Source organism: Eretmochelys imbricata, chromosome 6, assembly GCF_965152235.1.
Source record: "Eretmochelys imbricata isolate rEreImb1 chromosome 6, rEreImb1.hap1, whole genome shotgun sequence".
Lineage (NCBI taxonomy): Eukaryota > Metazoa > Chordata > Testudines > Cheloniidae > Eretmochelys > Eretmochelys imbricata.
Window position 1 is genome coordinate 127433609 of NC_135577.1, and position 12673 is coordinate 127446281.

The window sequence follows — 12673 nt, forward strand, 5'->3', positions numbered from 1 at the left end:
TTCTGAGCTGTCAAAAGTATCAGTGCCTGCAGCCCTATGTGATCAGGTTAATGGGGAGCATGATGCATTCAGTGATCCTCTGCCTTAGTCTTCTGTGTCATGGGATATCCGTGTGGTCTTGACAAAGCAGGTGAAAGCTCTGTTTGAGCTATGCATTCAGTTCATAAAGTAAGAGATCTTAACACTAGGGACTGATGCATCTTTATACTAGATTTGACAAGGATAATGTAGTCTCAACTGAGATACCTTTTCATGGTGATAATAGAGTTCTACCGTAGTGAGATGAGTGCTCAGCACCTCCCCCCTGCCACAAACAGAAGTTTCACGGGGTGCAGGGAGGAGCAAGGATGCGGTGTGCTCGGGGGAAAGGGCAGAGCTGGGTGGGAAGGGGCGGGGCAGTGTGGAGGGGTGGGTGGGAAGAGGCAGGGCCTGGGGCAAAGCCGGGGGTTGAACACCCTTCGGCAGTTTGAAAAGTCTGCACCTGTGATCTGAGCGACTTCAAGTCCTGCACTAAGCAATGTGACCGCCAATCTGTCAGGTGACGTTTGTTCTCTCAACCTCTCAAAGGAAGAAACATGCGCAGTGGAGTATCTTGTTTTGGCAGGATTTTTATAAATGTTCTTTTCTTGTAATGTGTTTATACTAGAGAAGTCCAGGTCAAAGAAATGCACCTTGCACTTGGAGTGGAAAGTGGTGAGGTTTCTGATTGTCCTTAGTTCTTGGGAGAATTCATTCCCCAGTCTTGAACTGTCCCCGAAGGAAGAGATCTGTGTAGCTCAAAAGCTTGTCTTTCTCACCAACAGAAGTTGGTCCGATAAAATATATTACCTCACCCACCTTGTCTCTCTAACCATGGTCTTTGTCCTGGAGCTTGATGGTATTTTAGATATCCTGGGCCCAGGCCATGGAGTACATCTTTCGTTACTATCCCTCCTCTGAAAAGTCCATGTTAATATGGAATGATTAAGTATTAGTGATCCATCTTAGAAGATATTGTTTGAAAGAAACCCTTTTGAAGGTCAGAATCTTTCAATGTGAACAGGGAGCTCCCTTTGTCTTCAGAAGGAGAAACCTGCATGGATCAGAGGAACAGAACTTGACCTCACGGATGTAATCTTTAGACTGAGCTCTTGAGATCAAGGACTATCTGTCTTTTGTGTCTAGAAAGCACCTAGTGACTATTGCCATCAATAAATAACCATGTAAAGTCACTTATTGAGTTGACTTAATCTATAATTTGCATGGGAAAATGGGGAATTTCCCTTGTTGATTGTGTACTGTGTGGCTTTTTTATGGGGAGGCTATAATTTATATCTAAGTATTGCTTTTTCCGGATTCGTATCCTGTTGAGATGAATGGGGAATCTGGATGGTCTCTCAGGGCTTGGCTACACTTGCGAGTTAGAGCACATTAAAGCAGCCCCAGGTGCCTTAGCTCACTCCCGTCCACACAGGCAAGACACTCTGACTCCACAGCTAGAGCAATCCTGGTACTCCACCTCGGCAAGAAGATTAATGCTTGTTGCGTAGTGGCTGAAATGCCCGGCGTCAGTGTGAACGAGGTGTTGCATTACTGCGCTCTGATCAGCCTCCGGAAACGTCCCATAATCCCCTTAAGTCAAGTGGCCGCTCTTCTCATTGTTTTGAACTCACCTAGGAATGCGGATATGCCCTTTGAAAGCTCCGTTTCTGACAGCTGTTCCAAGACAAAGCAAGCCACTGTGGAATGCTGTGTGGGAGAGAGAGAGGGAGGGGGAGATCTGCTGCTGTCTGAACTTACAAGACAGCATGCTGACATGCTTTCAGCCCTCCAAAAACACACACTCTCCCCCCACATACACACAACACACTTCCTGTCACACTCCACGCCCCCCATTTGAAAAGCACGTTGCAGTTAATTGCATGCTGGGATAGCTGCCCATAATGCACAGCTCCCAATGCCGCTGCAAATGTGGCCATGCCAGTGCACTTGTAGCTGTCAGTGTGGACAGATTGCAGCGCTTTCCCTACTGCGCTCTACGAAGGCTGGTTTAACTCAAAGTGCTCTACATCTACAAGTGTAGCCATGCCCTCAGTGTTTGTGAAATTTGAGAAAAGAGATCCAGGATAAATCAGAGTTGCTAAACCGTGTTAGCTAACCACGACCTTTCCATTAGTTTAGACACAGTTTAGTGTATTTTACCTCAGTGTAGCTGGTTGAGGTTGACCTTTGGGAGAGGAAGCCTACAGTTGATCTCACCGAGCTAAATTGAGGTAAAAGGTGGTGTTAATTTTTGACTATGCTAGGCAAAAGGTTGGGGTTAGCTACCCTCAATTTGTGCCTAATCTAGACAAGTGCAGTGACACTTACTCATTTATTCTCTTGCTCATCCATGCACACTTCACTCTGATCTTTCCTTCTCTCACAAATATACACTTCACATTTGTTTTTCTCACATACTGGACAGCAATTCACGAGCTACTTCACCCCATTCTCACATCCATTCACCCCTGGCCTTTTCTCCAAGCAATTAATTCTGTTCCCTGTCAAATTCATCAGTTCTCTTTTCTCACCATCCCAGCTCCTCGGGTCTCCTTCTCCAGTCTGTTAATTCTATCTCCGCCCTTTCCCCCCCCGCAGCTAAACTGATCAATACTGCTATTTTTAATGGAGGCCATTCCTTCACTCATTCTGCTGCTGAACCCGTGGTAGGGTATGGGGAGCTTACCTCTACAGTTGCTTTCTCACTGTCCAGGCAGCTGTGCCATTAGTCTGCTTTTGATTCACATTTTTAAAGTCGTCTTTGCAGCTGTATTTCATTTGATCATTAAACGAAAGCATTATAATGGCATGGGTTGACACCGTTATATGTACTACATAGGAAAGCCCATGTGCATGGGAATTTGCAAGACGATAAAATATGTAGTATTTTTAATCTGTTTGTGCTACCATATGCTCCTCCACACATCCTTCAATGCAGCTTCTGACTGAAGAAAATAATTCTACTGTGCAGGTTCAGCAACAGGTTCACCCCAGTTTTTCAGCAAAAGAAGATTCCCTCTATTATATTGAAGAGCTGATACTTCAGCTGCTGAACAAACTATGCATTGCACAGCCACGGACTGTCCAAGATGTTGAGGTGAGAATGGCAAAGCTGTCTTATCTAATACTGGAAAACAAGTGCTTGCTTACAAAATGACTGTACTCAACTATTGTAAGTGATCTAATGTTAATTTATAACAAGGTAGAATATAAATAGGGCATTATTCTAAAAGATTAGTCAGTGTTCTGCTTTCAGAAAAGGAGTTATATTTGAGCTGCAATTAGTTTCTGTTCAGAAGTCTTATAACTGTCTGGTAATATTTAAAACAAAATCTATTCTGTATTTAAAAAGTGCAGAAAAGCATAGCTAGCTGCGAATGTTTTGTATTGCTTTAGTTAAAATAGACCTTGAACTTTAGAATTCAAAGCTTGCAGGGATTTAATCTTCCTTTTTAGTTAATCCCCAAAAGCAAAACGTAAACATTTTAATGTAATGAATTTAAACTACCGATTTAGGTCATGATCTTGCAACTGATAGAGAGTGGGCAGGTTGCTGTTAAGTGTATGGAAATATATTGAACTCAGTGAGGCTCTGTATTCTTGCAGCTGTCTGTCTATGCACTGTCAGTTATAGAATTGGGGCCTTAATGGGCTGCACTTTTTAACAGACACATCCAGAGTTATGTCGTAGTTTTAAATAGCTGTTATCTTTCACATTAGAAAAATTGACTGCCTAAAAAAAAAAGGGGCGGGGGGGGGGGCGGCGTTAAAAAACCAGCCTGACTGGTTTTGTAGCATATTAGACAAATTACAGCTTTGTATGTAAGGCACTTTCAGTCCACTACAAGCTGATGGTCTCATCTAATATTCTACAGATTTGTTATGGAAATGAATAATTTGTGAGTACTTATAAAATGTAAAATATGTTTATTTACAAAACTGATCTCCTGGAGGGTTTGAGATTCTTAGTGTGTATAGTGTTTTTAAATACATTACTTGACATTGAGTCAATTGATTAATTCTTAATATTGGTTTATGATTGTTGTTGTACAAAGATTTGTATAAAGCTAAATAAGCTTATTTTGTAGGTGTCCCTTAATAGCCTTTATTACTTCTAGCTACCACCAGCGGAGTCTGGATTTAAACTTTATATGTAGAGGTGAAAAGCTGTGTGTTCTATCTCCAGTCCCCAAGCTATCCAGTCCTCTAGAATATAGAGCAATGCTTTGCCATGTCAGAGACTGTCACCTGCTCGCCAGCTCTGTAATTTCTGTCTTCTAATACAAAAGGAAAGCTAAAATAAGTTTATGTGCATATTAATTTCCTATTGGGTGTAATTATACTCCACATGTATGAGTTAAAGATTTTAGGTATGTATTTTATTAAACAATTACACCAGTACTGATTTATGTAAGAAACTTTGTCTGTAAGATTCCCAAGTCCTCACGCATTGTTTCTTAGAGAAAAGAGAGATGCTAACCTTTTATAAAACTGCCAATACTTTATCTGAGCAAAGAGATATCTCAGCACATAAGATTTTAGCTATACACAGGATTTAGTTTTACTTGTATCTTTTAAAAAAATTGCTTTTTTTCGGTAGTGAAACAATATTGATAAAAGCACTTAGTAATGTAACCTAACTAGACTTGATTATTTCATTAAAAATGAGGAAGTATGTTTAAAGAGTAACTGCAAGTTCCCAAAAACAGTAGTACACCTTGAAGGTCAACAGACTTAAACTCTACCAGATGAATGTAGGAATGAGTCAAGGTCTATTCATGGAGATCACTCTGCCACAAGACCCCTGAAGCTTAAATCTGGAGATTGTTTGTTTGCTGTACACCTCAGCTGTTCTCAGTTGTCATGATAGAACACAAGGAGATCAGTGATCTAAGATCCTGTTCATGCAAATATCTACACATGCCAGTAGCTCCCATTGGAGTAAATGGACTATTTGCATGTAAAGTTAAGTATGTGCGTAAGTGTGAACAGGAGCAAGCCTAAGGTACCCAAGACCCAAACCATAAAGGGCTTAATAGGTTAGAAACAACACTTTGAATTGTTTCCAACTATAAACAGGAAGCCAGTGCAGTCTTAAGCCCAAGTGTCATATGCACTCTGTGAGATGAACTGATAAGTCAGTGGACAGCTATGTTCCACATTACCTTGTTTCTGGGTGACTTTCAGGTGCAGTCCCAAGTGAAGTTGATTGCGGTAATCCAGTGTAAAGGTCATAAAGCAGTGAATAATTGCGGCAAGGCTTGCATCCAAGAGGAAAGGTTGCAATCTGTTTATTTGGTGTAGGATGACAAAAAGGACTGTTAGCTAGTATTGCCATGTGATCATTTAAAAGAACTTTGAATCTAGCAAGACCGCCAGATTATACACCTTCCTGTCAAAACGTGGGCAAAAGCCCTTTATTGAGGGGACACATCAACTCAGTCATCTCCTGGATGATTCCTGCAGCTAATGAGTAAAATCTCTGTCTTGTCTGAATTGAGCTTCAGCCATCTAGCCATCATCTAGATGTCAGTCTTGACTATACCCTGGGAAAACTGAACTATTCAGCTCTGGTGACAGTTGTAAAGTAGAGTTGTATGATGGCACCACCCAAACCATGTGTCACATCTGATGTTGAGGGAGATGAGAATAGAACCTTGTAGAACCCCACTTGAATGCCTTTGAGGAAGAAGAGCAATTGCCCATGACTACCTTCTGGGCCCACGGAGAAAGGAACAGAGCTTTTCATATGGGTTCAGTTCCTACTTCTGTCACAGACTCTCAGTGACTGTGGGCAAGTTACATCTTCTCTCTGTGCTTTAGGGTAGTGGTGCCCAATCTTATTACACAGGAGGGCCACATAAACCTAATCCAGAGGTCCCCAAATTGAGGGGAGCAGAGGAACGTTTGTGGGGGGCGCAGTGGGACCTGGGCCAGCTCCCATAGGGATTGGGAGGGAGCATCTCCTACCCCTGCTGTGGCTCCACACCCTGGCCCCAGCATCCGTCCCTGGCTATGGCTCCGTTCCCAGACCCACTCCCAGATGCAGCCCCAGCCTCGGCCTCCTTACCCCGCCTGCCCCCTCCCCGCCCCCTTGCTCCCAGCCCCGGCTCGGGCGGGTGGGGGCATGGACAGGGGTAAGCGGGGGGGCAATGACCCTGAAAAGTTTGGGCATCACTGACCTAAGCACAAGCTTGTGTGGGCCAAACAGCTTCTGCATACTTCCTTGTGTAAACTAAAATGATGTAAACGTGACGACAAAATGCTAATGAATCAGCCATTAGTAGGGTATGTCTACACAGTAACTAGTCATCTGTGGCTGGTGTGTGCTAGCTGACTTGGGCTCATGGGGCCCATGCTGCAGGGATGTTTCATTGCTGTATAGACTTCTGGGCTTGGGCTGTAGCCTGGGCTCTAGGACCCCACAGGGTGGGAGGGTCCCGCAGCCCAGGCCTGAACATTGACACCACAATGAAACACCCCTGCAACCCAAGCCCCATGAACCTGAGTCGACTGGCATGGGCCAGCCACAGGTTTTACTTTGCTTTGTAGACAGACCCTTAATTCCCCATCTGTAAAATGGGAACAATATCCCTTTGTCTTTTCCAGTTAGACGGAGAGCTCTTTAGTGTCCCCTCTTCCTGTGTTTGTACAGTGCTCAGTATGATTGGGCCCCATCTCAGCTGGAACCTCTAAGTGCTGTCATAATGCAAATAACAAAGGGCAGGAAGGACTGTTTTAAGGCGAGATTTGAAAGGATGCTTGTTCTGTGGGGAGTAGAAGATTGTTCCAGCCTTAGAGGTGGGGCTGCATGAAAGGAGAAAAGCCTAAGAGAGAGAGCAATGGAGCAATTAGAAGTGAGGAAGCGATGGGGTACAAACATCAATAGGGAAATTAGGTGAGTGACTATTTTGCAAGCTTATGTATGCTGACTGGTTAAACTGCATTTCTTATGTTTGGGCAGGAGCGAGTTCAAAAGACATTTCCTCATCCAATCGACAAGTGGGCTATAGCTGATGCACAGTCTGCTATAGAGAAACGAAAACGAAGAAACCCTCTCCTACTACCTGTTGACAAGATACATCCCCTATTAAAGGTATTTTAGATAAGTCTCAGAGTTAATTTTTACTTTATGCTATGTTTTGCTTGTTTAGCATAGTATCTTTAAATATTTCTTTTTTAATTTGTGTGTAAACTATTGTAGAAAAGAAAAGACAAATCCAGATCCGTTTCTGATGTTGGTTGGAAGAGTAAAAGTAGCCATTTTAGTATACTGTATTTATGTAAATGTAGCACTAAACCAAACTTTTGAATCTCTCTTGTTGTAGACTTCATTTATTAAAGTTTAGTTCTACTCTGAAAAGTTAGCTATGTAAAAAATGGTGGCACCTTACCCCACATATCTGCTCCCTTTATGTATTCAGAGTTCTACCTGGTCGCCTTTAGTATCTGCATTTAGTGCTCTATTGGCACTGTGGAGGCAAAACAGCTGAGGGGGATAGAGCTGGATACTATTCCTCGTACGTTAACAACAGAAATGTTTACTGAATTCCAATCAATTATATTTGTGCAGACCTGTTGGAGTCAGAAGGTGTCACTGAGGCTTAATTTGACAATAGTGAGTTTTCCAAGACAAAACAGAAGTCCTAATTTGAACTACAAAACATTTATTATGGGGGGTGGGGGTTGAGAAGGAAACTAGCCAACTTGACACTCAGATGTATAGAGCTAGCAGATAAATTTTACTTTCAAACTACGCAAGTTTGATATGGAAATCATTGAGTCACAAACATTTCATCCCCCGATGCTATTTTTAGTGTCACTTTTCTTAGCAGAACAGCATTTCCAACGTTCAGATCAGTGTAGCTGTAGCAATAGCTGAATTAAGTTCACTTCATTGCATGTGTAAATGGAAGAGGGATAGATATCCCTTACTCAACCTTCCTCCCCATAGCCTTAGGAAAAGGAAAGTAAGTTGCTATTCCTTTACTCATTCATACTTGTTCCATGTGACCAAGTGTCAGTAAGTGACCAGGAAGCTCTAAATAAAGAGACCACAGAAACAGTGAGGGAATAAAAGCCTGTTGCTTTTGGAACATTGTAGTTTATGGATGGCTTACATTATGAGTAATTTACAAATGTACTTTAGAAGGGAGCTATTAAAGATCAGCAAGGTCTGGGAAGCATTTCTGATCTGTACATATAATAAGATATTATTTATACAGTGAAATGTAGCTTTAGTTAAGTTATTTTGTTATTAGCCTGAATAAGGGCCATATTTTTCTAAGTAAAGAAATAACTGGTACTGCAACATTGACATGCTTAGTCTTCAGTTTAGTAAGTTCGCTTCTTTAAGGTCACAGTAAACAATTTATTTTTTATTTTTTGTAATTTGTGTCAAAGTGCTCATTTGCTTTGAAGGGAACTAGGTTTGGCTCAGTTTCTAGGTATGGCTCTTAAAGTTGCTTCTCCTTTTCCTTTACTAGGACAGTGGGGTGGGAGGAGGTATTGTTTCATATTCTCTGTGTATATATAAAGTCTGCTGCAGTTTCCACGGTATGCATCTGATGAAGTGAGCTGTAGCTCACGAAAGCTCATGCTCAAATAAATTGGTTAGTCTCTAAGGTGCCACAAGTACTCCTTTTCTTTTTGCGAATACAGACTAACACGGCTGTTACTCTGAAACCTTAGAAATGTATGTTAGAAATCTCTGCTTGGAAATATTATTTAAATACAAAATTATGTACCAGCATGTGAAGATGCGTTCTTTTAAAAAAAGGTGTGGTGACATTCTTTTATAGCACTGCAAATTACTTCAAAGGGTTTTTAAAAAAATTAAGACTGTTGTGCTATAATATGTACAGTTCTAAGAAAGAATTAACAGTAAAGTTCTTATGGTTTGTCTTACGTAGCATTTCTCAAATACGGCCAGTGTGGCCACATACGGCCATCGGGGCTTTTCTTGTGGCCACAGCCTCCGGGCAGTGATTGGGGTGGCGGCAAAGCAGTGGTCCCACCCCCAGGGCCAACAGCAGGGGTTAGACCTGCCCCTCCCCACCCCCAAGACACATGCTGGAGGAACAGGCAGCTACTGAGTTCCCCACCTTCCTGGGGTGGCAGACAGCAGGCTCTGGCCATGGAGCTCCAACCCCCAGCTGTGGGGCTCCCCTCTGCCCATCGCCTCTGGCCTCCACCAGCCCATCATGCATTTCCCCCCGTCTCCCAGTTCCCCCCTATCGACCTCCCCATCCAAGGCTTAATTTGTCCCTGGGCTTGCTAGGACTGAGTAAGTCTACTACTGTGAAAAGTGATATTTGTATGTTTGTTAATATCACTTTTCACAGCAGCAGACTTACTAGCTAGCAAATCTTTTTAAAAAAGCAAAAGGAACAACAACAAAAAAGACAAGAACCTTCAGAGCAGCTTATTTGTGTTTCTATTCTGGTCCAGTAAAGAATAGAGACAACTGTACATTATTTTTATTATTGAGTCTTCAAAAAGATTCAATAAATTACAATGATTTGGACATGTATATTTGTTTTTCCTAAAGTTAATTAAGAATTTTAGGAAAAATTGTCACCGTGGCCACCAAAAAATTTGTTGAGAACCCCTGGTCTAACATATCCTCACATCAAACTTAATGGCAGGAAAAATTCTTGTTTGGCTTTCACTTCTTAACTAGTAGTGAGTGCCACTGGTTAAATTTGAAGAAACCATGAAAGCCTGGAAGTTCAGTTTCTTGGGCATACTGTTGATTTTTGAAATGGGATTTTTTTAAAGCATAGGTTTATCCTGAATTAGTTTTACAATATCCACTGATTTTTCATCTTTAAGTCAATCTTTAAAAATGCAAAAGTTTCTTCCTGTTAAGGTATAATGTGGGTCTGTTTCTCTCCATGCTTCATATTTCCAAAATGTAAAAGGAAATTCCTTCTGTCAGATGGTAGCATTGCGGAATAAAGTTAGCAACTAGCATAAAAAAAGAAGACAAACAGCAGATATGTATTCGATACCAGGCAGACTTGAGGCCTTTTCAGTATCTCTCTCCGGAATAATAATCAGACTCCTATCTATTGAGTATAATATCGTAGTTTATGACAGTGGTTGGGGGTGGCTGTTAAGAAAAACCTAGCAGCTCTGAATAATGCTTTTCTTTCTAGAGATTACTCATTACTAAGGCTAAGATTTTTTCATGGATATTTTTAGTAAAAGTCATGGACAGGTCATGGGCAAAAAAGAAAAATTCACATAAGCCGTGACCTGTCTGTGACTTATTAAAAATATACTTGACAAAATGGGGATCTGCAGGTCCCCACATCACCTGAAGCAGGGCAACTGTGCAGGGGCTAGGAGCCATTTGCAGCAGCTGGGGGCTGCAGGGTACCCCTGCCACCTGCAGCTCCGGGGGTCCCCTGCCTCCTGTGTCAGCGGGGGGTTGCCCACTGCCCGTGGCGGCTTGGAGCTCTAGGGGCTGCCAGAGGTGCCACGGGTACCCTGCAGCTCCCTGCCCCTGCGGGCAGTGGTGGACCCTACAGCTCCTGCCCACCACAGGCTGAAGTCATGGAGGTCGCTGGAAGTCACGGATTCTGTGACTTCTGCGACCTTCATGACTAAATCATAGTCTTACTCGTTACACCAGTAAAATCAGCTAGTGGGCAAGTATATAGGACCATAGTAGCTGGTTTTAAATGATGCATCCCAAAATAGATGATGGCATGATACAAGGTTAATATTACTAAAATGCACAAACCTATCTGTATTTATTCATTATGGTCCTATCACAAATATTTAACAGGCAAAAGGTGTGGGGTGAAGTAAACCCTCAGCAGAATATGAAAAATATCATCCTGTTTGAAATGTTTTTGAAAGTGGAACAATGTCTTCTCTGTTTTTCTCTTCTACTCCACTTTCTTTTCTCCCAAAGCTTAATTAACCCCTTCATATTAATTTGAGTATAAGTATGTGATTTCTTCAGTTGCACACCTTTTGTGTGAACACTTCACTTAATTCCTATTTAAGGTTATATAAAATGGCCACACTGGGTCAGACCAATGGTCCATCAAGCCCAGTAGCCTGTCTTTCGACAGTGGTCAAATGTTCCAGGATAATGGACAGGCCAACGTGAATTACAGCTTGCAAGAGATTAAGAGCAGACAATTTTTGATTCTGCAAAAGGTGCAAACACATTTTGCATTAAAAATGTAAAAGGAAGAATCCTTTTTTCTCCAATTTCCATGTGTAGACTTTCATCCTGCAAGGACTTAGGCTTGCTTAATTTTAAGCACATGAATGGTCCCACTCAAGTCCTTTAATTTTAATGGGATTTGAAAAGCCATGTTTCTGTAGCAGGCAAAATGTGACAGTGGCGTGTTTCTAAGCTCTTCCTTGGTAAATATTGCTGGCCACAGACTCCCTTTTTCTGTTCTGTGCTCTGGCTATTGCAGCTGTGTGTGAGCTGGTAACTCAAAGCAAAAATCCTTTTGGTAAAAATGCTAATATCTTAGTTTTCAAATATGGTGCTCAACGTCAATAACTTTCAGGCATGACTATAGTTTTACTGTGTTTTCTTTTTAATTTGCAGGAGGTTCTAGGCTATAAAGTAGATTATCATGTGTCTCTTTATATTGTGGCTGTTTTGGAATATATCTCAGCTGACATTTTGAAACTGGCTGGAAATTATGTTTTCAATATACGACACTTTGAAATCTCCCAGCAAGACATTAAGGTGTCTATGTGTGCTGATAAGGTAAGAAATAGTTGATTTGCTATACTGATGTTTAAATGGCTTATCGCTTTATTTAAAAACCTTGTGCTTTAGTTCCCAACTGCATCATGCTGTTATGATTATCATTATTATGACACCTCTTTGTAATGGTAGGTTCTCCACTTTGTCTTTCTAGTTTCATCTTTATTAAATTGTTCAGAAACCTTTTTTGTTGAATTTCAGTTATCTTCATTATCAGGCAAAAGCTTTTGCAAGATGCCTTGTGTTCTTCTGAATCCCTCTTCCTCAAATCCTAACTTGTTTTCCTGCTGCACTAAATTATAAAAAACACAGTATTGGCAATTGATCCTGCCCAAGATTCAAGTTTACTACCTTGTGATTGTTACAGAAAGTGTTGTGTTAAATACAGTTCACTAGTTTTTGAACAAATCGAGACCATTGAGTTTGAATGAAGGATAGAAATCAGACTTGTATAAAAACTTGACTTTCACTCTTTGCTAGGTTTTGATGGATATGTTTGATCAGGATGTTATTGGTTTGGTTTCGCTGTGTGAAGATGAGCCCTCTTCTTCAGGTGAACTCAATTACTATGAGCTAGTGAGAACTGAAATTGCAGAAGAAAGACAGTATCTGCGGGAGTTGAATCTGATAATAAAAGTGTTTCGGGAAGCTTTCCTGTCTAACAGAAAGTTGTTCACACCTTATGTAAGTCCCTTTTTAATTACTGTTTTAATGCTTAAATACTTGCATATCCGTTTTCAACCATAACTTAGCAAATTTACATTGACTGTAGCAGAGTAGGTGAAATTTGGTTTGAAGTATCCTAGTGTATAACAGAAGTGGTGATTGGTGCCTGAAATAAGAGGGAGGCACTGCAGATAGCAGTCTTAGATGAATATTCTCAGACCAAGGTTTAAAAAGCAAGGG

At 41.4% G+C, this 12673-nt stretch overlaps 1 protein-coding gene across 3 annotated transcripts in view; it reads left to right on the forward strand.

Moving 5' to 3' along the window:
• SOS2 (SOS Ras/Rho guanine nucleotide exchange factor 2) overlaps positions 1-12673 on the forward strand; it is a 113683-nt gene that overhangs the window by 31600 nt on the left and 69410 nt on the right. For all 3 annotated transcript variants that reach the window (XM_077819684.1, XM_077819685.1, XM_077819686.1), the window contains exons 2-5: positions 2993-3118; positions 6986-7117; positions 11603-11767; positions 12248-12451. In XM_077819684.1, coding sequence (XP_077675810.1) covers positions 2993-3118; positions 6986-7117; positions 11603-11767; positions 12248-12451 — 627 coding nt within the window. The remainder of the gene's footprint in view (positions 1-2992; positions 3119-6985; positions 7118-11602; positions 11768-12247; positions 12452-12673) is intronic.